Here is a 27,505-nt window from a genome sequence, read left to right as displayed (position 1 = left end):
GTTGGTTAGCATTAAAGGTCTTCAGTAATAACCCTATATTGACAGTGCTTCATCCTGTAAATTAGATCCAAATGGCAATGTTACTCAGACAGGAATGAGTAGGGCTGGAGCTGTATGTGGATAATGATGGCTTACTGCAGTTATTAGGGGATATTCAGAGACTGGGCATGAAGGATAATGTTTGGGCACTGTAGAGGGAGATTGAAGTTACCTCTGCATATACCATATCTGGTCTGGGGAATGCTGCATGTTTGTAAAGTTTGCCCAGCACCAATGTCCTTAATGCAAGCAGACAGTATCTAATCCTCATGACTCACATACACTGCCTTTACCATAGAGGTCTTCACTCAGGAGTATATTTGCCACCATGCTTACAAGTGAACCGTGACTTTCAGGATTAGAAAGGGAACACCTTGGAAGTCTTCAACCCCACCCCACCCCAATGATAACAGCCAGGACAGTACTCACCCCGATGATAACAGCCAGGGCAGTACCCACCCCGATGATAACAGCCAGGGCAGTACCCACCCCGATGATAACAGCCAGGACAGTACCCACCCCGATGACAACAGGCAGGACAGTACCCACCCCAATGATAACAGCCAGGACAGTACCCACCCCAATGATAACAGCCAGGACAGTACCCACCCCGATGATAACAGCCAGGGCAGTACCCACCCCGATGATAACAGCCAGGGCAGTACTCACCCCAATGATAACAGCCAGGGCAGTACTCACACCAAGGCTGCCAGCCCGTAGCAGTACCCACCCCAATGATAACAGCCAGGGCAGTACCCACCCCAATGATAACAGCCAGGGCAGTACCCACCCCAATGAGAACAGCCAGGACAGTACCCACCCCGATGATAACAGCCAGGGCAAGACTCACCCCGAGGCTGCCAGCCCGTAGCAGTACCCACCCCGATGATAACAGCCAGGGCAGTACTCACCCCGATGATAACAGCCAGGGCAGTACCCACCCCGATGATAACAGCCAGGGCAAGACTCACCCCGAGGCTGCCAGCCCGTAGCAGTACCCACCCCGATGATAACAGCCAGGGCAGTACTCACCCCGAGGCTGCCAGCCCGTAGCAGTACCCACCCCGATGATAACAGCCAGGGCAGTACCCACCCCGATGATAACAGCCAGGGCAGTACCCACCCCGATGATAACAGCCAGGGCAGTACCCACCCCGATGATAACAGCCAGGACAGTACCCACCCCGATGACAACAGCCAGGGCAGTACCCACCCCGATGATAACAGCCAGGACAGTACCCACCCCGATGATAACAGCCAGGACAGTACCCACCCCAATGATAACAGCCAGGACAGTACTCACCCCGATGATAACAGCCAGGGCAATACCCACCCCGATGATAACAGCCAGGGCAGTACCCACCCCGATGATAACAGCCAGGGCAGTACTCACCCCAACAGCCAGGGCAGTACCCACCCCGATGATAACAGCCAGGGCAGTACCCACCCCGATGATAACAGCCAGGGCAGTACCCACCCCGAGGCTGGCAGCCCGTAGCAGTACCCACCCCGATGATAACAGCCAGGGCAGTACCCACCCCTATGATAATAGCCAGGACAGTACTCACCCCAAGGTTGGCAGCCCGTAGCAGTACCCACCCTATAGCTACGAGCCGACTTTAACACAACTTAACGGGTGGTGACAGTGGAGCTATTGGATTAATAGAAGATCCGGCTGCTTTCATTCATGCCCCTTCAGGAAGGAAACCCATATCCAGTCAGACCCATATACAACTCCAGTTCCCCATACACGTGGTTGACTCTCAACTACCCTAACCAATCACTCAGTTGTGGCATCTAGAGATGACCAAGGGCTGGTTCAAAAAATAAAAGGCAATGGAATCCAGGAGAACGTAGCAAGCTGCATATAGAATTGGCTCCGTGGCAGAAACAAAGGGTAATTGTTGATGAATGTGTGTGTGGGGCGGCACAGTGGTTAGCACTGTTGCTTCGCAGCTCCATGATCCCAGGTTCGATTCCCGGCTTGGGTCATTGCATTCCCCCAGTGTCGGCATGGGTCTCCTCCAGGTGCTCCGGTTTCCTCCCACAGTCCAAAGATATGCAGATTAGGTGAATTGGCCATGCTAAATTGCTTTTGTGTCCAAAAGAAAAGGTTATGCAGGGTTACGGGGATAGGGTGGACGTGTGCGCTGAGGTACGTGCTCTTTCCAAGCGCCAGTGCAGACTCGATGGGCTGAATGGCCTCCTTCTGCACTGTAAATTCTATGATTCTATGACTGTTTCCAAGGTTGTTTCCAAATAGGTTCCACAGGGCTTAATGCTAGGTCCCTAGTTTCTTGTGTTATATTTTAATTATTTTATGGAAATGCAGGGAGAATAATCATGAAATTTGCAAATGACAAAAATTGGTCACGTGGTGATAGTCAGGAGGATTGCTGAAGAATGCAGGAAGACTGGTCAGGTGGGCAGAGAAGTGGCCAATGGAATTCAATGCATAGATGTGTGAGATGATGCATTTGGGAAGGTCAGACAAGCAAAAGATTACACAGTAAATTGCAGAATACTGAAAGGTGGAGATGAAGTGCAAGACTTTGGAGTGAATATCCACAGATCCCTGAAGGTAACAGGGACATGCTGATAAGGTAGTTAAGAAGGCATTTATTTATTTGACTTTATTAACCGAGACATAGAATATAAGTAAGAAATCTGACAATACCAGGTTATAGAAACCACATCATAGAATACAAGAGCAGGGAGATTACGTTGGAATTATATAAAACATTAGTTAAGCTTAGCTTGAGGCTGTATGGTGGTCTGGTCATTACAGAAAGGGTGTAATTGCACTGGCGAGGGTACAGAGATTTACAGGGATTTGCCAGGACTGGGAAATTGCAGCAATGGAATAAGATTGGACAAGCTGGGGATGCTCTCTTTGGAAGAGGATGCTGAGGGAAGATTTGAGTGAGAAGTATCAAATTGTGAGGAGCCTGGACAGAGTGCATCGGAAGGATCTATCCACTGTGCAACACAGACCTATCCACAAGGCGGCAAGGTAGCACAACGGTTAGCACTGCTGCATCACAGCACCAGGGACCCGGGTTCAATTCCTGCCTTGGGTGACTGTGTGGAGTTTTCACATTGCCCTACTGTCTGTGTGGGTTTCCTCCAGGTGCCCCGGTTTCCTCCCACAGTCCAAAAGATATGCAGGTTAGGTGGATTGGTTATGCTAAATTGCCCCTTAGTGTCCAAAGATGTGTGGATTAGGTTGCGGAGTCTTGGAGTGGGCCTGCACGGCCATGCACCAAATGCTAGGAAGTGGGATTATGCTGGGTGGGTAGAGTAGATACAATGGGCCAGGTGGCCTCTTTCTGCGCCATAATCATTCTGTAACTCTATGAATAAGTGCCAACTTTCCCATATGGGTGGCATAGTTAGGTGGGTTACAGGGATAGGGCTCTTTTGGAGGGTCGGTACAGAATCACTGGGCCCAATGGCCTCCTTCTGCACGGTCGGGATTCTATGGATTCACAGCATAGACTTTTTGATTGGTTTAAAGGCAAGCTTTCTAAATATTTCAGAGTTGTTTCCTCTTCCAAAATTCAGAGGATATCACAACTGGAAAATATAGGGTGGAAAGTATGACCTACCAGATTGTTGTAAACGCCCATCAGGTTCACTAATTTTCTCCAGAGGACAAACTCTGCCAAGCTTACCTGGTCTGACCCACAGGTGACTCCATGCCCCCAGCGATGAAGTTGATTCCTAACTGCCCTCTTTAACAACTTGGTAATTGTGTCAAGAATACGGCTCACCGACACCTTTTCCAGGGCAATTAGGGATGGGTAATGAATGCCGATCTCAGCAACAACACCCAGATCCCAGAAATGTATTTGTTTTTAAAGTTCAAGTTAGTACAGGATGAAAATCGAAGAGGAATGGAGAGTGCAGCATTAGGATATAAACAGAACAAGAAACTCTTAATTAAAACCGGAATTTGTTTTTTTGCTAATGTTTGAATGGTTATGTTGCAGTATCACAGTGACTGTGTGGTTTTATTTGTAAAATGAGCCAGCTCAGGGAGACTGAAATTTCTCTGGACTTGGCTTACGCTGAGCTGCAGTGTTTCTCTATCACAAACACACAGATCTGAACCACTGGAATGCACCAATATCTGACCATCCTACTGCAATCTTGATTTCCTTTTACAAGTCAGATTTTTGGTTCCCAAAATCATAAGTTTAAAAAGGAAAATCTCCAAGTGTCAGATGGGAGAAACAGAATAGGTTTTAAAACCAGAGAGCTGAGCCACGAGAGAGGGAGATACTCCTGCTTCCAGGCTGCATTGCTAACATCACTCACTGGTCACACAGCAAACATGGGCCAGTCACTGCCACCTGCTGGAGGATAATGGACAATTCACCTCTCCCTAAAATTCTAGTTTAGCAACACAAACAGATCAATATCAGCGACTTTTTTAAATGCTCAGCGTTGCATCCACAGTGGCAGATCCAAGCAGACACAGGCTGGAACGTGACTGTGAAGAGATTTATTCACCAGGCATGATTACAAAGGAAGATCCACTTGGCCAAGATGAATTGATCTATTCAAAATAAGATTGATTGATTGCACAGAATTCCCCCAAATCCAGCATATTTATTCCCACTAGCAGTACATTGTGGCAAGTCCATCATGACAGTTACACGACTGGGTGTCGAGCAGTCTGGGAGCTGCATTCTCCAATGACGATAGTTCCTATTGATACAATGAAAAGCTGAGAGGATTTGCTACCATTAAAAATGTTGCTGTGACGTCCGGTGACAACCATGGTGTGATCGGTCACACACAAGATGGCTCCTGTCTGGAGGCATTGGTTTTACATTTATTTTTACCAGATTTTCAGGGGGACTTTGGTGGAAAGTTGTGAGGAGAGTGGAATGTGATTAGTTCTCTCTTGGACTGAAATGTCAATGGGATATCAGACCCGGTTATAGAACAGTACAGCACAGAACAGGCCCTTCGGCCCTCGATGTTGTGCCGAGCAATGATCACCCTACTTAAACCCACGTAACCCGTATACCCGTAACCCAACAATCCCCCCATTAACCTTACACTACGGGCAATTTAGCATGGCCAATCCACCTAACCCGCACATCTTTGGACTGTGGGAGGAAACCGGAGCACCCGGAGGAAACCCACGCACACACAGGGAGGACGTGCAGACTCCACACAGACAGTGACCCAGCCGGGAATCGAACCTGGGACCCTGGAGCTGTGAAGCATTGATGCTAACCACCATGCTACCGTGAGGCCGTGAGGTTAAAAACAGTGAAAGCCTTGGAAGGGTCGTCATCCTTGGAAAAGCTGCCAATGGATCAGTTGATGAGTTTCATCACGGACGAATGTCGGTAGTAACAGAAAAAGATGCAGAGGGACTGGTTGAAAGCGATTGAGGGGGCAGTTGCACCTCTTTGCGGGACCTTGGATTGGGTGAAGAAGCACTTGGAGGTGCAAGGAGCGAAGATCCAAGAGTTGGAGAAGGTAGTGTCTGACCCGAGTGACTGGATGGTGTCACTGGAGGCAGAGATGGCGATCCTGGGGGATGCTTGCAAGATGCTGTGTGTGGGATGGAGGACCAAGACAAATCGATATCGGCGACAGAATTTTCGTATTGCGGGCTTGAAGCGAGTTGAAGGAATGAGCACCATGAGCTAGGTCGTGAGGATGTTGCTGAAGTAAGTGGAGGAGAAGGTTCTAGACAAGGCCCCGAAGGTGGACTGGGCCTACATATCCTTGAGGCAGAGGCCAAGAGCAGGGGGAGCCACGGCAGGCGGTGATTGCGCCCAGGGACAAGCTTCAACACAAAGAAATGTTTTGAGGTGGGGCCAGGGCGAGTGGGGACTGCAGCTGGGAAGGAACAGCCCACATCTTTTGAATGAAAGGGAATGTGGCAGGAACTGGAGGAGTCACTAGGATTGCAGGACACAATGGAGGGCATCGTGCCAATGCAGTCGGGAAAGGGACCGGGGCCGGTTCCTGGCAGTTTTATAAGCAGTTTGTGGCAGAGTTGGCTCCCCATCTTCTCAGTATGCTCACTGGAAAGCGGTGAAGAGGGGGGAGCTACCAGTTACGCTGGCACAGGTGTCCACCTCACTGATCCCGAAGGGAAGGACCTGATGGAGTTTGGGTCTTATAGGCCCACCTCGTTACAGAATACGGATGTGAAAGTTTTGGCCAAGTTCTTGGCGAGACTGTTGGAGGGGTTTGTGCCAGAGGTGGTTTCAGAGGATCAGACAGGAGGCAGCCCTCCAGTACAGTAATATCAGGAGGTTATTAAATGTGATGACTTTTCAGAGGGGCGAACGCCGGAGGTGATCGTTTGACAAATTAGAGTTGCAATATTTGTTCAAGATTCTTGAGAGGTTTGAGTTTGGGTCGAAATTTGTGACGTCGGGCTGCGGCTACTGTGCGCATCCCCCATGGCAAGTGTGAGGACAAACGGTGAATTCCGGATAGTTTGGGCTCCATAGGGGGACGGGACAAGGATGTGTGACATCACCATTGCTGTTCACGCTGGTGATCAAGCCCGTGGCAATATCGTTGCGAGCTTCCACCGAGTGACAGGGGTTTTTGACAGAGTGCACAGGGTGTCATTGTATGCCGCGATTTATTGTTGTTTGTGCCAAACCCACTGGAGAGTATGGGGAGAATTATGAACCTGTTGGGAAAATTTGGGGCCTTTTCAGGGTATAAATTGAACGTTGAGAAAAGCAAGATCTTTCTGGTAAATGCTTCAGTATGGAGGGCGAATCTGGGGGCCCTAATGTTTAAGGTGGCGGGGGTTAGATTTAGGTATTTGGGGATTCAGGTGGTCCAGGACTGGGCCACCATGCACAAGTGGAACATGAAAGGCTTAGTAGAGGAAGGTAGAGGGGACCATTCAGCCAATTGAGTCAGCACTGATCCTTCAAACGAGTACTCCACCCACTACTGTCCCTGCAACTGCATAACCCAACGTGCACATCTCTGGACACACGGGGGAAATTTATCATAGCCAATCCACCTACCCTGTACATCTTTGAACTGTGGGAGTAAACCAGAGCACCCGGAGGAAACCCACGCAGACACAGGAGAACGCACAAACCTGGGGCCCTGGTGCAGTGAGGCAGCAGTGCTAACCACTGTGCCACCACCTGTTAATGACCTGCTTGGAGAGGGTAAATTTGGGAGAAGTTTGAAAATTATCAAGTGAAGGGAATTTAGGTATTTCCTGGGGGGCGGGGGGGGGGAGGTGGCGGAAGGATTTGAGATACACATGGGTGGTTGGGAGAGATGGCTTAGTGAAAGGCATCGAGTGGAAGTGGGAGGAGTTGGGAATGGAGATGTATGGGGAGTTTGAAGTGAAGTAATGCAACTGGGTCAACTCAACCTCCCCGTGAACAAGGTGGTGCAAAGGGTTCGTATGACTCTGGCCCAGATGAGTGGGTTCTTCCCAGGCGAGTGCAGGAGGGGGCTGGCAAACCACACCCACATGTTTTGGGGATGCGTGAAATTGGACAGCTTCCGAGAGGTGGTTTTGGGAGTTTGTTGGGAATTGCAGGGGTTGAGATGACACAGGGCCCTATGGTGTCGATTTCTGGGGTGTAGGAGGTGCCAGGGGTGTAGGAGGGGAAGGGGATTGCCTGCCGAACGGATTCTGTTCAATAAGAGGTCGGCCGTGCCACAGTGGGTTGCGGCATGTTGGGAGACTTATGGGTTTGTCAGGTTGGCAAAGATTAAGTTTGCCCATAGCGGGTCAGAGGTGGGGTTCTGCATACGGCTGAGGCTGTTTCTGTCCACTTTTGAGGATTTGTTTGTCGCGCGGGGGGGTGTGGGGATATTAAAAGGGGGAAAGTGAACAAACTATGTATTATGTTTCGTTGGTGCAATGTGAATGTTTTTTTGTGTGTTTGGAATAAAAAACATTGTTTTAAATGCTGCTGTGCTACGGGTGTGTGACTCCAATCAACAGCAAGCTCAACTTCAACCTACCCAATTCTTCACGCTGACATTTAACCAAAGTCAAGGCTCCCCCATTTCCACTGAACCAACTGATGCAGGCCAGGTGCCCAACTCAGTGAGGAAGGGGGCTTTAGGTCAGGAAGATGGTGAAATACTCCGATTGATTGAGAGTGTGTTGGAAAAATCCACGAGATCTAACACTCCATCTAGAAGCAGCATCTGGCCAAGCTGAGCAAATGTGTCATGCTTTTGTTTGCACGGAGTGCTGAATTTGGGTGCACTTGAGTGCTGTAGTGAGAGTTTGGTGACTGAGGGATATTAAGGGTTTATTTTTAATTTTTATCTAAAGTCTAGTCTTTCTTTTATTTAGTTACTTAACTTAAAAGTTGCTGTTTGGTTTAGAAGGTGAATTTTCAATCAGCTTTAAACAAAGGTTCTACTTGTAACTACTTGCAGCTGGAGCTTGTTAATTAGTTAATTGGATTAGGCCAGTTTCAGAGGCTAGAGTCACAGTATAAATCTGAGCTCGTTACAGTGCAGACTTTGTTTGCACTGAGTGCCAAATATGGGTGCATTTGAGTGCTATAGTGAGAGTTTGGTGACTGCGGGAATTAGGTGAGGAGGGAGTAAAGTGCTCCTTTCATTTCTTACATTTCCTCAAAGAGCGAGAAGGGTGCCAGGCGTTTACAGAGTGCAGCTGACTGGGAGCAAAGTCGGAGGGCGGAGTTCCAGTTGGTTCACAGGGCTGCTATATTCTGTAAGGTAAGAGGGGATTGAGGCTAGGGCAGTTGCATGCTCCTCCTGTAGGATGTGGGTGGCGAGGGATAGCACCGGTGTCCCCGCTGAGTATACCTGCGCTAAGTGCACCCAACTCTAGCTCCTCAGAGACCGTGTTAGGGAACTGGAGCTGGAGCTAGATGAACTTCAGATCATCTGGGAGGCAGATGGGGTAATTGAGAAAGTTACAGGGAGGTAGCCACACCCAAGGTACAGGACAAGAGTAGCTGAGTTACAGTCAGGGGAAAGAAAACGAACGGGCAGACAGTGCAGGGATCCCTTGTGGCCGTTTCCCTTCAAAACAAGTATACCGTTTTGGATGCTGTTGGCACGGGGGCGGGGGGGGGAAGAAAATTACCAACCGGGGGAAGGCCCGAGCAGCCAGGTCTCTGGCACTGAGTCTGGCTCTGGTGCTCAGAAGGGAAGGGGGGAGAATAGAAAAGCAATAGTGATAGGAGACTCAATGGTTAGGGGAATAGACAGCAGATTCTGTGGTCTCAAGCGAGACTCCCGGAAGGTATGTTGCCTCCCGGGTGCCAGGGATGTCTCGGATTGTGTCTTAAGGATCCTTAAGGGGGAGGGTGAGCAGCCAAAAGTTGTGGTACACATTGGTACCAACGACTTAGGTACGAAACGGGGTGTGATGTAATAAACGAGTTTAGGGAGTTAGGCTGGAAGTTAAAAGCCAGGACAGACAGAGTTGTCATCTCTGGTTTGTTGCCGGTGCCACGTGATAGTGAGGCTAGGAATAGGGAGAGTGCAGTTGAACATGTGGCTGTAGGAATGGTGTAGGAGGGAGGGCTTCAGGTATTTGGATAATTGAAGCGCATTCTGGGGAAGGTGGGACCTGTACAAGCAGGACGGGTTGCATCTGAACCAGAGGGGCACCAATATCCTGGGAGGGAGGTTTTCTAGTAGTCTTTGGGAGGGTTTAAATTAATTTGGCAGGTGAATGTGAACCGGATTTGTAGTCCAGCAACTAAGGTGGCCAATGTTGAGGACGTCAAAGCGTACAGTGAGGCAGTGGGGAAGATTACACTGACAAAGGAGAGTATTTGCAGGCACGGAGATGGGTTGAAGTGCGTATACTTCAATGCAAGAAGCATCAGGAATAAGGTGCGTGAACTTAGGCATGGATCAGTACTTGGGACTACGATGTGGTGGCCATCACGGAAATTTGGATAGAAGAGGGGCAGAAATGGTTGTTGGAGGTTCCTGGTTATAGATGTTTCAATAAGATTAGGGAGGGTGGTAAAAAAGGTGGGGAGGTTGCATTATTAATTAGAGATAGTATAACAGCTGCAGAAAGGCAGTTCGAGGAGGATCTGCCTACTGAGGTAGTATGGGTTGAAGTCAGAAATAGGAAAGGAGCAGTCACCTTGTTGGGAGTTTTCTATAGGCCCCCCAATAGCAGCAGAGATGTGAAGAAACAGATTGGGAAACAGATTTTGGAAAGGTGCAGAAGTCACAGGGTAGTAGTCATGGGTGACTTCAACTTCCCAAATATTGAATGGAAACTCTTTAGATCAAATAGTTTGGATGGGGTGGTGTTTGTGCAGTGTGTCCAGGAAGCTTTTCTAACACAGTATGTAGATTGTCCGACCAGAGGGGAGGCCATATTGGATTTGGTACTTGGTAATGAACCAGGGCAAGTGATAGATTTGTTAGTGGGGGAGCATTTTGAAGATAGTGGCCACAATTCTGTGACTTTCACTTTAGTAATGGAGAGGGATAGGTGCATGCAACAGGGCAAGGTTTACAATTGGGGGAAGGGTAAATACGATGCTATCAGACAAGAACTGAAGTGCATAAGTTGGGAACATAGGCTGTCAGGGAAGGACACAATTGAAATGTGGAACTTGTTCAAGGAACAGATACTACGTGTCCTTGATATGTATGTCCCTGTCAGGCAGGGAGGAGATGGTCGAGTGAGGGAACAATTGTTGACAAGAGAGGTTGAATGTCTTGTTAAGAGGAAGAAGGATACTTATGTAAGGCTGAGGAAACCAGGTTCAGACAGGGCGCTGGAGGGATACAAGATAGCCAGGAGGGAACTGAAGAAAGGGATTAGGAGAGCTAAGAGAGGGCATGAAAAATCTTTGGCAGGTAGAATCAAGGAAAACCCCAAGGCCTTTTACACATGGGTGAGAAATATGAGAATGACTAGAGCGAGGGTGGGTCCGATCAAGGACTGTAGCAGGAGATTGTGTGTTGAGTCTGAAGAGATAGGAGAGGTCTTGAACGAGTACTTTTCTTCAGTATTTACGAATGAGAGGGGCCATATTGTTGGAGAGGACAGTGTGAAACAGACTGGTAAGCTCGAGGAGATACTTGTTAGGAAGGAAGATGTGTTGGGCATTTTGAAAAACTTGAGAATAGACAAGTCCCCCAGGCCTGACGGGATATATCCAAGGATTCTATGGGAAGCAAGAAATGAAATTGCAGAGCCATTGGCAATGATCTTTTCGTCCTCACTGTCAACAGGGGTGGTACCAGGGGATTGGAGAGTGGCAAATGTCGTGCCCCTGTTCAAAAAAGGGAATAGGGATAACCCTGGGAATTACAGGCCAGTTAGTCTTACTTCGGTGGTAGGCAAAATAATGGAAAGGGTACTGAGGGATAGGATTTTTGAGCATCTGGAAAGACACTGCTTGATTAGGGATAGTCAGCACGGATTTATGAGGGGTAGGTCTTGTCTCACAAGTCTTATTGAATTTTTTGAGGAAGTGACCAAGCACGTAGGTGAAGGTAAAGCAGTGGGTATGGTGTACATGGATTTTAGTAAGGCATTTGACAAGGTTCCCATGGTAGGCTTCTGCAGAAAGTAAGAATGCATGGGATAGTGGGAAATTTGGCCAGTTGGATAACAAACTGGCTAACCGATAGAAGTCAGAGAGTGGTGGTGGATGGCAAATATTCAGCCTGGAGCCCAGTTACCAGTAGCGTACCGCAGGGATCAGTTCTGGGTCCTCTGCTGTTTGTTATTTTCATTAATGACAATTTATTTTCAGTACATTTGCAGAGAATACGAAGATTGGTGGAGTTGTGGATAGTGAGGAGGGCTGTTGTCGGCTGCAAAGAGACATAGATAGGATGCAGAGCTATTGGATAGGTACATGGATTACGGTAGAATGATGGGGTGTAGATTAATTTGTTCTTAATCTAAGACAAAAGTTTGGCACATCATCGTGGGCCGAAGGGCCTGTTCTGTGCTGTATTTTTCTATGTTCGAAGCTGTACATCGGTGAGATGCAGAGAATTAAGCAGAAGGCATCATTATTGGATTCAAGTCAGCAGCAGTGACAGCCCAATGACCCAAAGTGAAGAATTTGGTTAAGTCAGAGAAATTGATGTCAGGTGAAAAGTTCTCTAACAGAGACTTACCACCAGGACATTTCCGACAATGCCAGGTCCTTGGTGCAGTCTGTCTGGTGCTTTGTGTCGCAGGGACTGCAGGTACATGCACATTCCTGTCAGGAAGTCTTTGGGCTGCCCAATGTCCATCCAGAACCCTATATACAAAGCAAATAATTATCCAAAACTTTACCACAATCCATCATCCCTGAATTTGAGCTCCCTCAGCCGATTTCAACCCCAGACATAATCCGACAGTACATTCTGCCTCGCGCTCCACAAATCATCACCTTTAGGCAGACAGCAGCATGGGGAGGCCATTCGATCCATCACACCTGTGCCAGCTCTCAGTCCCGTTGCCCTGGCCCTCCCCCCATTGTGCCACAAATGTTTATTGTCAATACTTATCCAATTCCCTTTTGAATGTTAATAGTGAATCTGCTTTCACTGTCCTTTGAGACAGAACATTCTAGGACATGACAAATCGTTAAGAGTAAAAATAATTCTTATTCCACCCCACACTCCAGTTTTCCTGTGAATTCTCTTCAGTTTGTGTCCTGACTGAATCGCCATGAGCTTTGAAAGCTCCAGTTAAACCCCACAACCTTTTGCAAGGGAGTTCCTGGTTTCCACTAGACTTCCCAAATTCACTTTGAAGTGACCTAGCTGTCATGTGAACATGAGGCCCCTTTGCTCTGCATTTCCAGGTAGCACAGTGGTTAGCACTGGTGCTTCACAGCACCAGGGTCCCAGGTTCAATTCCTGGCTTGGGTCACTGCCTGTGTGGAGTCTGCACCTTCTCCCTGTGTCTGTGTGGTGCTCTGGTTTCCTCCCGCAAGTCTCGAAAGATGTGCTGTTTGGTCATTTGGATATTCTGAATTCTCCCTCTGTGTACCCGAACAGGTGGCGGAATGTGGTAACTAGGGGCTTTTCACAGTAACTTCATTGCAGTGTTAATGTAAGCCCACTTGTGACAATAAAGATTATTTTAAAATGGAGATCAATTTTCTGTATTTCCTCCATGGGTAGGGCCCTTCCTCAGGGACAGACCCCACCTCAATGCTGTCTCTTTGTGCAATGCACATCAGTGCAGACAGCAGCAAACAAGTGAATGCCAGATGAGTAAGCTTTAAAGTGTACACTGTCGATTATGTGATTTCCCACCCTCAATTGTAAAAATTCTCCCAGCACAGAGAAAGTGATAGAAATTTGAACTTGGAGTCTTGTGTCCGAATTAGACAAGTTACAGCAATCACTGGCCTGTGCTTTGCAAACTGATCTCATTTGAGACACCAGTGAAGACTCCAGAATTGTGACATCCGACTACAATCTGTGCGCTCTTGAACATTGGAGAGGTCACAATGTCCTTTGTGATGGAATAGATTGTGGACCTTCATCTAAATGATCACTGCTTCATTAGATATGGGTGAGAAAGAACTGGCATGTTGGTGTGCGGATGCAGGGGGGAATAAAGGGTGTTGGATTATCAGTTCACAGTGATCAGACTTGAAGCTCAAATACTCTGCGGGGTTCAGAAAGAGTCTCTGCCCCACTGAGGACATTTCTCACCTTGCAGCTCCATGGCATACAACTGCCCCTCTTGTGCCATCACGGGGAAAATCTCCTTCTCTATGGAGGTCGGCCGGAGCTGCAGAGACAGAGGACAGAGTCAGCACCATTAACAGGACCAACCAACGTTCCTCCCACAGTACCTGTGGGCTCACAGACTCCCAGTCACTTTAATGGTTCATTACACAGCTGATATGGCTCACAGCAGCATTCTGCCACCCTCACTTTCCCTCCCGTCATATACAGGACCTGCCCACACTTTATCCCTCCTGTTAATCACACTCACACTATACTTAACATCTCAAACTGGCAGAGCCCCTTGGCATTGGGGAGTTCTAATTTACTTCCATCTTCCTGGGAAAAGAGGTCTCTTATTCAGATACAGCACTGGGACACCAGCAGCATTCTCTTTGTCTTTTGTTCCATGACATCTTTGTCATTTAATCTCTCCCACCCTCTGCGTTATCCCAGACCTTCCCTTTTGCTCCACCTGACCATCCCCTATTCCCCACTTTCTCAGCAGCATAAAACCCATCACATTTCTATTTCTCTTCAGTTCTGAAGAGTCAGTTGAAACACTAACTTGATTTTCACCATTCACACTATTTTGTTATTACTCTGGTCCTTGAGACACCCTAACCACTCTTCAGATTGTTGCCCCCAAAAATGAGCGGTGGAGGGCATCACAACCAAGCCATATTCACATGCACACCCTGTTCAGTACTAAACCCTTACCAGAACATGGACCCCGGGGTCCCCCTTTTCACACGGACCCCGGGGTCCCCCTTTTCACACGGACCCCGGGGTCCCCCTTTTCACACGGACCCCGGGGTCCCCCTTTTCACACGGACCCCGGGGTCCCCCTTTTCACACGGACCCCGGGGTCCCCCTTCTCACACGGACCCCGGGGTCCCCCTTCTCACACGGACCCCGGGGTCCCCCTTCTCACACGGACCCCGGGGTCCCCCTTTTCACACGGACCCCGGGGTCCCCCTTTTCACACGGACCCCGGGGTCCCCCTTTTCACACGGACCCCGGGGTCCCCCTTCTCACACGGACCCCGGGGTCCCCCTTCTCACACGGACCCCGGGGTCCCCCTTCTCACACGGACCCCGGGGTCCCCCTTCTCACACGGACCCCGGGGTCCCCCTTTTCACACGGACCCCGGGGTCCCCCTTTTCACACGGACCCCGGGGTCCCCCTTCTCACACGGACCCCGGGGTCCCCCTTTTCACACGGACCCCGGGGTCCCCCTTTTCACACGGACCCCGGGGTCCCCCTTCTCACACGGACCCCGGGGTCCCCCTTCTCACACGGACCCCGGGGTCCCCCTTCTCACACGGACCCCGGGGTCCCCCTTTTCACACGGACCCCGGGGTCCCCCTTCTCACACGGACCACGGGGTCCACTTGCGACATTGCTAATCGCTCAGGACAAGTAATCAGTGTCTGAGGCAACTGGAGCAGAGTAGAAGTCAGAGGAACTGAGTTTCATTCCCGTTTTCCAATCACAATATTATTATTTTTTGATGTGTGAGGAGATCAGGACTTTCACTGTAAAGTCAGGATCCCAGATAGGAGCAATCCAGGTTGGACTAAAAGAAAAACATCCACTGAATAGCTTTCTTTCAGAAGTGAAGTCACTGATTTAAATCATTAACAATCATTTACAGATACATCTGGTACCAGATACATTAATAAATTCCTAATTATAAAAACCACCTAAACCAGCCACAGTTCTAGTTGGTGCAAACATTGGGATTCAATCTTTTTTTCCGATATAAATTTAGAGTACCCAATTCTTTTTGTTTTCCAATTAAGGGGCAAATTAGTGTGGTCAATCCACCTACCCTGCACATCTTTGGGTTGTGGGGGTGAGACCCACACAAATACGGGGGAATGTGCAAACTTCACATGGACAGTGACCCGGATCGAACCTGGGTCCTCAGGTGCTAACCACTGCACCACCATGCCGCACTCAATCCCAACCACACAGAGGGCAGTGTAGAATGAGTTTACTCCATAACTAACCCTGTCCTGTCCTGGGAGTGCTTGATGGGGGATAGTGTAGAGGGAGTATACTCTGTATCTAACCCCGTGCTGGACCTGTCCTGGGAGTGCTTGATGGGGACAGTTTAGAGGGAGCTTTATTGCACATTCCACTGTGACTATATCTAATATAATAGGGTTTGATTCTCCATTTCTCAGTATTAACATCTTTCGCTTTGACGTGTGTGAAATGTTCTCCTGTTGTTCAGGCTGCCTGTTAGTAGGGTTATGAGTTACACCAAGTACCGTCTTAAATGTACACCAAAATAATGTTTATCAGTGAGTGGGAACAAAAGGCAGTTGAGGTTCAAGACCATCTGCCTGAAATGTCCCTCCTCACTTGGTAAAGAAATTGTTGAAGTGGAGTTAGTTGTAAAGGGTATAATACCTGGATCCTGTTCAGAATGGTGGGGCTGAATATATACATCCCAGCATTGATCTTGTTAGACACAAACACTTGAGGCTTTTCCACAAATCGATGTATCCGTCCAATCTCTGCTTCATATATCACAACCCCGTATTTGGATGGTTCCTCTACTCTGGTCACCTGACAAAAAGATTAATATGGATCAATTATTACCATACAGAGGGGGAAAGGGCCTGGGATGTGAGGAACCTTTACAAAACACTGTTTTTCAGCCTCTCTTGAAACATTGTTCAGTTGCTGGGATAGAGAGCAGATAGCTCGCACTATTGCAAGGATTGGATTGGATTGTTGTCACTTGTACAAGGTACAGTGAAAAGTATCTTTCTCTGAGCAGCTCAAACAGATCGTTTAGTACATGAAATAAAAAGAAAATATATAATAAGGCAACACAGGGTACACAATGTAAATACATAGACACTGGCATCGGGTGAAGCATACAGGAGTGTAGTATTAATCAGGTCAGTCCATAAGAGTATTGTTTAGGAGCAACACCCTTACTTAAATCCAGACAAGAGCTTGCTGTTCAGACTTTAACTTTGCACGTGATACAAGAGGACAGGTTTTCTGATGGACATCACCGTGGTCACAAGAGCAGCCAAAGGTACGGTAATTGTTTTTTTGAGGACAAGGCCAGTATTTATTGCCCATCCCTAATTGCCCTTGAACAGAGTGGCTTGCTTAGTCATTTCAGAGGGCAGTTAAGAGTCAAGCACATTGCTGTGGGTCTGGAGTCACATGTAGGCCTAGCCATCTAAGGAAGGCTCGCCCTGATGAACCTGATGGGTTTTTACTACAATCTGAGTCACCATTACCGAGATTCATTTTCAGTTCCAGATTAATAATTGAATTTAAATTCCACCAGTTGCCGTGACCCCAGAGCATTAGCCTGGGCCTCTGGATTACTAGCCCAGCGGCACTCCCACTATGCCACCATCTCATCACTTACCACGATGGTACCCTCCTTTCCATGATGCTTGTGAAAGCGGACCATCTCCTCGAAGGGGAACTCACAGATCACGTCGCTATTTAGGACAAAGAAAGGTTCCGAGCTGCTAGTGATCAGCTCACGGGCCAGAGCCAGGGGTCCAGCTGCAAACACAACATCACAACAGTGAAAAAGGCCAGCTAGTACCACACACTCCCAACAGGAGGGCCCTTACACCAAGATTCTCAATCACCATCCAGTAGTCACACACTCGGTCTGACAGGTTCCTCTCCGCCTTGTGCTACCCAATCTTTCTCCAGGTTGCATTGTCACACAATCATTTATTAAGCAAGTGAGCAGTCAGGCAATGGCTTAACCTCCAATTCTCACTCTACTTCAAATGGCAGGTAGCTCCTCTCCCCTCAGGGAGAACCCCAGGTTGGAGAACTGTTCTGCAGGGAACCATATCCTGCCAGTTGATGACACTGGTTGTCAATTGGACCATCCCAAGATGGCAATGGCTAGATTTTGATGGAGATAGGGAAGAGGCACTGGATGGGCTTGTGGCATAGATCAACCGTGACCCAACTGAACAGCAGAGAAGATTGAAGGGCTGAATGGCCTCTTCCTGTTCTTTTCTTGTGCTATAAACCAGCCCATAACAGATACAATACTTCATCCAATTCTGAAAGAGATTCAAATCAGAATAGCACTGGGGTTAATGACATTCAGGAAAGTTTCATGTGACATTCAGAGTGCAAAGGGGAGAAGCCAGGAGTCTAATGGGGACAAATAGCCAGGAATCTAATAGGGACAAATACTATTGATCAAAGCTAGTGAGAAATTAGAACTTGCATCTCCCCAACTCCCCTCAGGACGACGGTGTGAAAGATCAGAAAAGTGAGCGCAACCCTTTTGTTGCGATATATTGACAGATGTGGCAAGGTTCTTACCTGTTCCCAAAGGCTCCTTTTCATGTGAGAGAGAGATACAAATACCCAGCTGAAAAAAAAACACAAGACAGTTGGTGAGTGAAGAATACACAATAACTTGTGTTTCCTTCCTTCCTGCGCCTCATCCATCACGTAGGCATTCATTGAAGGTGAGCATGGAGACAGAGATAGACGTTCAAGCAGCTAAGACTAGCGCTCACCCAACACCTACACTTGTGCCTGGCAGCCACGGCTCAGGTGGCTACATACTCACCATCCAAGTCCAACTCCTGAGACCAGAGTACATGATAAAGGCAGACACTCCAGTGCGGTACTGAGGGAATACTCCACAGTTGCAGATGACGTTTCTAAGATGAGAGACTAAACGAAAGATTGGTGTGCCATCTCAAGTGGATGTAAAAGGTTAATGGCGCTATTTGAAAAAGGAGGCCAATATTTATCCTCAGTCAACATTACCAAGAGATTATCCGGTCATTGTCACATTGTTCTTTGTGGGACTTTGCTGAAACATTACTTAACCCAGAGCCACTATAGATCAGCGAGCATAGGGGTTGGGTTCTAGTGATGATTTCAGCGATGGTGCGGGGTTGGATTTCGGCCACGGTGCGGGGTTGGGTTTCGGCCACGGTGCGGGGTTGGGTTTCGGCCACGGTGCGGGGTTGGGCTTCGGCCACGGTGCGGGGTCGGGCTTCGGCCACGGTGCGGGGTCGGGCTTCGGCCACGGTGCGGGGTCGGGCTTCGGCCACGGTGCGGGGTCGGGCTTCGGCCACGGTGCGGGGTCGGGCTTCGGCCACGGTGCGGGGTCGGGCTTCGGCCACGGTGCGGGGTCGGGCTTCGGCCACGGTGCGGGGTCGGGCTTCGGCCACGGTGCGGGGTCGGGCTTCGGCCACGGTGCGGGGTCGGGCTTCGGCCACGGTGCGGGGTCGGGCTTCGGCCACGGTGCGGGGTCGGGCTTCGGCCACGGTGCGGGGTCGGGCTTCGGCCACGGTGCGGGGTCGGGCTTCGGCCACGGTGCGGGGTCGGGCTTCGGCCACGGTGCGGGGTCGGGCTTCGGCCACGGTGCGGGGTCGGGCTTCGGCCACGGTGCGGGGTCGGGCTTCGGCCACGGTGCGGGGTCGGGCTTCGGCCACGGTGCGGGGTCGGGCTTCGGCCACGGTGCGGGGTCGGCTTCGGCCACGGTGCGGGGTCGGGCTTCGGCCACGGTGCGGGGTCGGGCTTCGGCCACGGTGCGGGGTCGGGCTTCGGCCACGGTGCGGGGTCGGGCTTCGGCCACGGTGCGGGGTCGGGCTTCGGCCACGGTGCGGGGTCGGGCTTCGGCCACGGTGCGGGGTCGGGCTTCGGCCACGGTGCGGGGTCGGGCTTCGGCCACGGTGCGGGGTCGGGCTTCGGCCACGGTGCGGGGTCGGGCTTCGGCCACGGTGCGGGGTCGGGCTTCGGCCACGGTGCGGGGTCGGGCTTCGGCCACGGTGCGGGGTCGGGCTTCGGCCACGGTGCGGGGTCGGGCTTCGGCCACGGTGCGGGGTCGGGCTTCGGCCACGGTGCGGGGTCGGGCTTCGGCCACGGTGCGGGGTCGGGCTTCGGCCACGGTGCGGGGTCGGGCTTCGGCCACGGTGCGGGGTCGGGCTTCGGCCACGGTGCGGGGTCGGGCTTCGGCCACGGTGCGGGGTCGGGCTTCGGCCACGGTGCGGGGTCGGGCTTCGGCCACGGTGCGGGGTCGGGCTTCGGCCACGGTGCGGGGTCGGGCTTCGGCCACGGTGCGGGGTCGGGCTTCGGCCACGGTGCGGGGTCGGGCTTCGGCCACGGTGCGGGGTCGGGCTTCGGCCACGGTGCGGGGTCGGGCTTCGGCCACGGTGCGGGGTCGGGCTTCGGCCACGGTGCGGGGTCGGGCTTCGGCCACGGTGCGGGGTCGGGCTTCGGCCACGGTGCGGGGTCGGGCTTCGGCCACGGTGCGGGGTCGGGCTTCGGCCACGGTGCGGGGTCGGGCTTCGGCCACGGTGCGGGGTCGGGCTTCGGCCACGGTGCGGGGTCGGGCTTCGGCCACGGTGCGGGGTCGGGCTTCGGCCACGGTGCGGGGTCGGGCTTCGGCCACGGTGCGGGGTCGGGCTTCGGCCACGGTGCGGGGTCGGGCTTCGGCCACGGTGCGGGGTCGGGCTTCGGCCACGGTGCGGGGTCGGGTTTCGGCCACGGTGCGGGGTCGGGCTTCGGCCACGGTGCGGGGTCGGGTTTCGGCCACGGTGCGGGGTCGGGTTTCGGCCACGGTGCGGGGTCGGGCTTCGGCCACGGTGCGGGGTCGGGCTTCGGCCACGGTGCGGGGTCGGGCTTCGGCCACGGTGCGGGGTCGGGCTTCGGCCACGGTGCGGGGTCGGGCTTCGGCCACGGTGCGGGGTCGGGCTTCGGCCACGGTGCGGGGTCGGGCTTCGGCCACGGTGCGGGGTCGGGCTTCGGCCACGGTGCGGGGTCGGGCTTCGGCCACGGTGCGGGGTCGGGTTTCGGCCACGGTGCGGGGTCGGGCTTCGGCCACGGTGCGGGGTCGGGCTTCGGCCACGGTGCGGGGTCGGGCTTCGGCCACGGTGCGGGGTCGGGCTTCGGCCACGGTGCGGGGTCGGGCTTCGGCCACGGTGCGGGGTCGGGCTTCGGCCACGGTGCGGGGTCGGGCTTCGGCCACGGTGCGGGGTCGGGTTTCGGCCACGGTGCGGGGTCGGGTTTCGGCCACGGTGCGGGGTCGGGTTTCGGCCACGGTGCGGGGTCGGGTTTCGGCCACGGTGCGGGGTCGGGTTTCGGCCACGGTGCGGGGTCGGGTTTCGGCCACGGTGCGGGGTCGGGTTTCTGCTCAAGCAGTACTGGATATCGGATATGCAGTTTGATAATTTAGTGTCAGTGGCGATATCGAAGGAGATCGCGGTGAGGTCCAGCTGGGTGACATCAGTGTACATTAATGCACCTGGGTAAATGAGAGATGGGAAGGGGCAAAAGATAGACCCATGAGGTGCACCAAAGTTAACCGTACACAGAAAAGAGAAACCACAACGTTCTGTTACTCTGAATACAACTACTCAGATAAGAAATGAATCAGGTGAGAGCATTCCCATCCAGTTGAATGGCAGTGAAGAGACGTTGGAAAGGATGGTGTCAAAGGTTGCGGACCCGTTGAGAGGGGGGACATGAAAAGAAAGTTTCCCTTTGTCACAGTCTCAAAAGGATGTCATTTGTGACTTTGAAAGGAGCTGTTATGATCCTGTCACAGGGACAGAAATCTGTTTGGTGGGATTCAAACATCTCTGGAAAAGACCGGAACAAATTTGGGAGGCAGCAAAGCGTTCTGCAGATGGGATGATAATTTGCAAGGACAGTGTGATCCAAGGGTTTGTCTTTGTTTTTTGTGGAGAGTAGTGATGGCAGTAGAGTCAAAGGAGAGAGAGCAGAACCTAAAGAGGAAGACTTGTTAACAACATTGGGTAACATGAGGACCAAGAGGGGAAGTGCACTCATTGTCTTTGTCATGTCTTTGTCATTCCAATCAGAATTTCCCGCTGATACCTCCTCCAAGAAGCCACCTTCACACAGGTGTGTCAACAGTGAGGGCCAGCAGGCTAAAAGACAATGGGAGGATCTCCACCAATCAATCCTCACCATTCAGCAGGAGTCTCTGACCTCAAGTGTGCTGAGGCCAACTGCAGTTCGTGACAGAGAAAGGATGAATCGAGATCAAATTGATTTCATCTTCAGCTGTGCCAGCAGGCATGACTCAACACCCCAAAGCACGATATCCAATGAGCTATCACAGGATCCAGACTGACCACTCAATTTTCTTGAAGTTAAATTCTAACCATTTCATTCAAAACAAAGCTCTTTCTTTCACTCTCAGGGAGAGTGACATTAGACATTTCAATGGGGTTACCAGGGCAGATTAATTCCCACTTCTCTCTCCTGCACCCAATCATGCCCCACATTCTTTCCCTATAGCTCAGCAGTAAAGAGTCAATAAGATGCAGAAAGTGAATTCCACCAACCTCCATTTGAAAGTAAGTCAAACAATCAGCATTTAATCAGGCTGTGAACTTCAGAATTTAGCTCATGTTTTCACAATGTCTCGCACGATTGTAGAAAACGTTAGTGTGCAGAAGACAGTCCAGCCCACTGCCATAGCATTGTCATTCTTACCCTCTGCTCCTGTTCCTTCATCTCCTTCTCCAACATCTCGGACATATAGCTGACAGCGAGGATCACATGCGATACACCTGCCTGCTCAAAACAGAAACAAACAGTTATCCACAGGAAGGGAAAGGCTCAAGAACCTTCTGACCATAGGCTGCACTTTGTTTTTTCACATGTATTAAAACAGGTTACAGCAAATAAATACACCAGGAGATATACTTCCCAACAATCAACTATACAGTCTGTACAGATTTTCCCCCAACCCCACGATGAACAGCCCCTCAAACACGGTAACAAACATCCCCCACCTTTTCTCAAACCCCGCTACAGAGCCCCTCAACACATACCTTATCTTCTGTAATCGCAGGAAATCGTACAGGTCACCAACCGAGCCACTACCCCTGGTGGCGATGCCGACCACCACTCCGGCAAAATTAGCCGCCGTGCAATCAGAGAGGCGAAGGCCATAACATAGGCCTTCCTCCTCTTCATGCGCTCCAGCTTCTGAGACCCCAAATATCGGCATCCAAGGCCCACCTCCTCCTCCACTATCCTGGCTAAGACCACAAACACTCCCACCCAAAATCTTCCCAATCTTTCATAACCCCAAAATATGTGCACGTGATTCGTTGGCCCACAGCTCTCACACTCATCTGCTACCCCCCCCCCGAAAGAATCCACTCATTCTCGCCCGAGTCATAGACTGCACTTTCAGGCTGATTAACACAGTGCCCCCGATAAGCACATACATCCCACTGTCACAATACTCTTCGTTCTAAAGTTTCAGCTGAAGAATAACACAATGAGCAAAGTTTATTGGATCAGGACACCAAACTGTTCAGAAATAAGCAACACTTTGAGATTCTGCCCTGTGATGCTGTACTATAGATCACAGGGGTAAAGTAGCGCTGACTGCAGATCTGTTCCGGGTATGTAAGAAACAAATCGGGTTGTTGAATTGTCAACTCTGTGTTAATGAGGGCAGCACGGTGGCGCAGTAGTTAGCATTGCTGCCCCACGGCGCTGGGGTCCCAGGTTCGATCCCGGCTCTGGGTCACTGCCCGTGTGGAGTTTGCACATTCTCCCCGTGTTTGCGTGGGTTTCGCCCCCACAACCCAAAGATGTACAGGGTAGGTGGATTGGCCACATTAAATTGCCCCTTAATTGGAAAATATTAATTGGGTACTCTAAATTACAAAAAAAAAGAAAAAACTCTGAACGAGCACCGTCGCTAGTCTCTTCCATCTTGGTCCCAATGCAAAAGAGAAAACCAAAATATTAAAAGATATCGGTGAATCCATTATATGCTTTGAAATATTCTGGCAACAATATAAGAAAGTGGCAGATTATTAGCTATAATACTTCACACAATGTTAAAGGGTTACATGGGGCTGGTTTAGCACACTGGGCTAAATCGCTGGCTTTTAAAGGAGACCAAGGCAGGCCAGCAGCACGGTTCAATTCTCGTACCAGCCTCCCTGAACAGGCGCCGGAATGTGGCGACCAAGGGCTTTTCACAGTAACTTCATTGAAGCCTAATCGTGACAAAAAGCAATTTTCATTTCATGTAATAAAATAAATAAAATGGAACAATTGGAGGGTAATTTGGGAACGTGCACTACCCTGAACTTTGCCCCTATACACAGCCAATCATTGTCACACATTGGCATAATGTTACTGCTAGATCCTGAAGTTCCTCTTTGAGTGTATGAGTGCTCCATTCTTTCACACTCTGATCTCTGGCCTCACTGGAAGGTGATGACTGTACCTTGGCTAAAGCTTCCACTTGGTGCAGTAGAATGGGCTTGTTGCAAAAGTCCACCAGCGGTTTTGGAACACTGAGTGTCAGCGGCCGTAACCGAGTGCCGTAGCCTCCGACCAGAATCAGTGCTTTCATTGTCAGCTGTAAAAATGAAAGCAGAGCAACAGTTGAATCAATAATCCAGAGGTTAATGTATAAGAACAGAGCCTCAAACTGCTTCAATGTACCAGCAGCAACAGGGGGGTGACACACAGCAGTGTGACAGTCAATACCGACAGGAGAGGGAGAATTACATCCCCACAAAACTGCTGAGCACTCAACGTCCCGAAATGGTCCCCAGGTTAAGTGATCTTGTTAATGGCTCCCTCTCTCCTTCAAACCTCCCATCTTCGGACACCTCCTTAATCCTTGCAAACTACTGCCCCATCTCCAACCTCCCTTTCCCCTCCAAAATCCTTCAACTTGTTGTGGCCCACCCCAAATCCTGTCCATCATTCCCACATGTTTGAAACCCTAAATCAGTTCTATGCCCCTTCTACAGCATTGAAACAACTCTTTATTAAAATCACAAATAGAATTGAGACATTGGCCTCTTATTCTATGTGCTGCCTCTTGGCAATGTTAGCACAAAACACACCTTTAAGTTAAACATGTATAGTGGTGACCTCAGTTCTACCACTTCTCTCAACACCTCCACTGTCTCCGATTTGACAAGCTGCTTGTCACACGTCTAGTACTGGATGAGCAGAAACTTCCTTCATTTGAAAACTTTGTTACCTAGACGTTGATTCAATCCACTTCCCTGCCTAGTGTCTGAAGCTGAACTAGACTATTCACAGAAGTCTTACAACACCAGGTTAAAGTCCAACAGGTTTGTTTTGAATCACTAGCTTTCGGAGCACAGCTCCTTCATCATGTGAGTGACAGTGAGAACATTTGGAAAGTAGTGGTGTAATCAGACAAAGTCAGCATGGATTTAGAAAAGGGAAATCATGCTTGACATACCTACTGCAACTTGAGGATGTAACTAGCAGAGTTGACCGGAGGGGAACCAATGGATGTGGTTTATTTAGACTTTCCGATGGCCTTTAACAAGGTCTCACATAGGAGATTAATATGTAAAGTTAAAGCTCATGGAATTGCGGGTTGTGTCTTAAGACGGATAGAAAGTTGGTTAGCAGACAGGAAACAAAGAGTTGGAATAAATGGGTCTTTTTCTGACTAGCAGGTAGTGACTCGTGGGGTACCACAGGGATCAGTGCTCGGACCCCAACTGTTCACATAATATATTAATGATTTGAACAAGGGAACAAAGGGATTATCTCCAAATTTGCACTTGTTACAAAGTTGGATGCGAGGGTGTGATATGAGGAGGAGGACGCAGAGATGCGTCAGTGGAATTTGGACAGGCTGTGAGTGGGCACGTGCATGGCAGATGCAGTATATTGTGGATAAAAGTGAGGTTATCTACTGAGGTAGCAAAAATAGGAAGACAGGTTATTATCTGAATAGGTGTAAATTGAGAGAGGTGGATACTCAGCAAGACCTTGGTGTCCTCGTGCATCAGTCACTGAAAGTAAGCACGCAGGTACAGCAGCCAGTAAAGAAGGCAAATGGTCTGTTGGCCTTCATAGCGAGGAGATTCGAGTATAGGAATAGAGATGTTTTACTGCAATTGTTAAGGGTCCTGGTGAGGCCACGCCTGGGGTATTATGTACAGTTTTGGTGTCCTTGTCTGAGGAAGCATATTCGTGCTATGGAGGCGGGACTATGAGGTGAAACTGAGTCGGCTAGGATTATATTCATTGGAGTTGAGAAGAGCGGGCAGCACGGTGGCACAGTGGTTAGCATTGCTGCCTACGGCGCTGAGGATCTGGGTTTGAATCCTGGCCCTGGGTCACTGTCCGTGTGGAGTTTGCACATTCTCCCCGTGTCTGCGTGGGTTTCACCTCCACAACCCAAAAGATGTGCATGCTAGGCGGATTGGCCACGCTAAATTGCCCCTTAATTGGAAAAATCATTGGGTACTCTAAATTTATTTAAAAAAATTTTTTTTTAAAGAAGTTGAGAAGAGCGAGATGGGATCTCATAGAAACTTATAAAATTCTAACAGAATTCGACAGGGAAATAGGGCAGATTGAGGATAAGGGGAAAACCTTTTAGGGGGGGTGTGCCTGTCGAGGATGGGGGGGGTGCCTGTCGAGGGTGATGGGGGGGTGCCTGTCGAGGGTGATGGGGGGGTGCCTGTCGAGGGTGGGGGGGGGGGTGCCTGTCGAGGGTGGGGGGGGGGGGTGCCTGTCGAGGGTGGGGGGGGGTGCCTGTCGAGGGGGGGGGGGGGTGCCTGTCGAGGGGGGGGGGGGGGTGCCTGTCGAGGGGGGGGGGTGCCTGTCGAGGCTGGGGGGGGGGTGCCTGTCGAGGGTGGGGGGGGGTGCCTGTCGAGGGTGGGGGGGGGTGCCTGTCGAGGGTGGGGGGGGGGTGCCTGTCGAGGGTGGGGGGGGGTGCCTGTCGAGGGTGGGGGGGGGGTGCCTGTCGAGGGTGGGGGGGGGGTGCCTGTCGAGGGTGGGGGGGGGGGTGCCTGTCGAGGGTGGGGGGGGGGGGTGCCTGTCGAGGGTGGGGGGGGTGCCTGTCGAGGGTGGGGGGGGGGGTGCCTGTCGAGGGTGGGGAGGGGGATGCCTGTCGAGGGTGGGGGGGGGGGGGGTGCCTGTCGGGGGGGGGGGGTGCCTGTCGAGGGTGGGGGGGGGATGCCTGTCGAGGGTGGGGGGGGGGGTGCCTGTCGAGGATGGGGGGGGGGGCCTGTCGAGGGTGGGGGTGGGAGGGGGCCTGTCGAGGGGGGGGGGGGAGGGGGGCTGTCGAGGATTGGGGGGGGGCTGTCGAGGATGGGGGGGGGGGGGGGGAGTGTCTGTTGGGGAGGGGGTTGTCGGGGATGGGGAGGGGGTGATCTGATGGGGGTGGAGGTGTGTGGGATGGGGTGTCTGTCAGGAATGGGGGGGGGGGGGGGGGGACAGTCACTTACCGATCAGCTGGTCCAGCGCCGCGCTCGCTCTCTCTCTCTCTGGCTCCGCCCTTTGCGGCTCAAACATGGGCGACGTGGCACTGACGCCGCGCCGTATCCAGGCAACAACCAATAGCAGAGCGCTTTCCGGATATGGACCAATGGAAAGTGGGAATACTGCAATGTGGGGCAGCGTTTAACCAATAGGAGAGAGGCAACATCAACTAATGGGAGAGGGACAGCGGCACCGATATTAACCAATCGGAAGGGAAGCTGGATGAACGCCAACGAGTGAAATGAGTAAACAAGATGGTTCCGGGATCTGGCTCTGAGAGCACAGCGCCCCTGGCTATTAGGTGGATTAAGGATGTTATTACCACTGAGAGCAACATTTCACTGGCAGGAATTGGTGTTTTGTGCAGGTGGAATGGCGAAAGGTGGGTTGCAACCCAGTGACTTTTGAATTGTGACGAGAAACCTCCAAAGTTAAACCCAGATTTAGTATAATTCAGTGTTCAATGATCTGGAATCATTTATTAACATGA

General features: G+C 51.0%; 1 protein-coding gene across 2 annotated transcripts in view; it reads right to left on the bottom strand.

Annotated features, from left to right (window-relative positions):
- Positions 1-27,049, bottom strand: part of gmppb (GDP-mannose pyrophosphorylase B) — a 31,916-nt gene extending 4,867 nt beyond the window's left edge. The window contains exons 1-8 of one of the 2 annotated variants that reach the window (XM_038810839.1): positions 26,982-27,049; positions 23,975-24,109; positions 22,213-22,293; positions 18,052-18,100; positions 17,120-17,262; positions 16,135-16,293; positions 13,699-13,777; positions 12,160-12,287 (exon numbers count right to left, since the gene is read on the bottom strand). In XM_038810839.1, coding sequence (XP_038666767.1) covers positions 12,160-12,287; positions 13,699-13,777; positions 16,135-16,293; positions 17,120-17,262; positions 18,052-18,100; positions 22,213-22,293; positions 23,975-24,103 — 768 coding nt within the window. In that variant the 5' untranslated portion in view covers positions 24,104-24,109; positions 26,982-27,049. Of the gene's footprint in view, positions 1-12,159; positions 12,288-13,698; positions 13,778-16,134; positions 16,294-17,119; positions 17,263-18,051; positions 18,101-22,212; positions 22,294-23,974; positions 24,110-24,973; positions 25,229-26,981 lie in introns of those variants that run through there. The other variant, XM_038810840.1, reaches the window with a different exon arrangement.
- Between the last annotated feature and the right edge of the window lie 456 nt (positions 27,050-27,505).

This window comes from Scyliorhinus canicula, chromosome 11 (assembly GCF_902713615.1).
Source record: "Scyliorhinus canicula chromosome 11, sScyCan1.1, whole genome shotgun sequence".
Lineage (NCBI taxonomy): Eukaryota > Metazoa > Chordata > Chondrichthyes > Carcharhiniformes > Scyliorhinidae > Scyliorhinus > Scyliorhinus canicula.
Note: the sequence above shows the minus strand (reverse complement) of the source record. Positions and strands in the feature narration are given on the sequence as shown.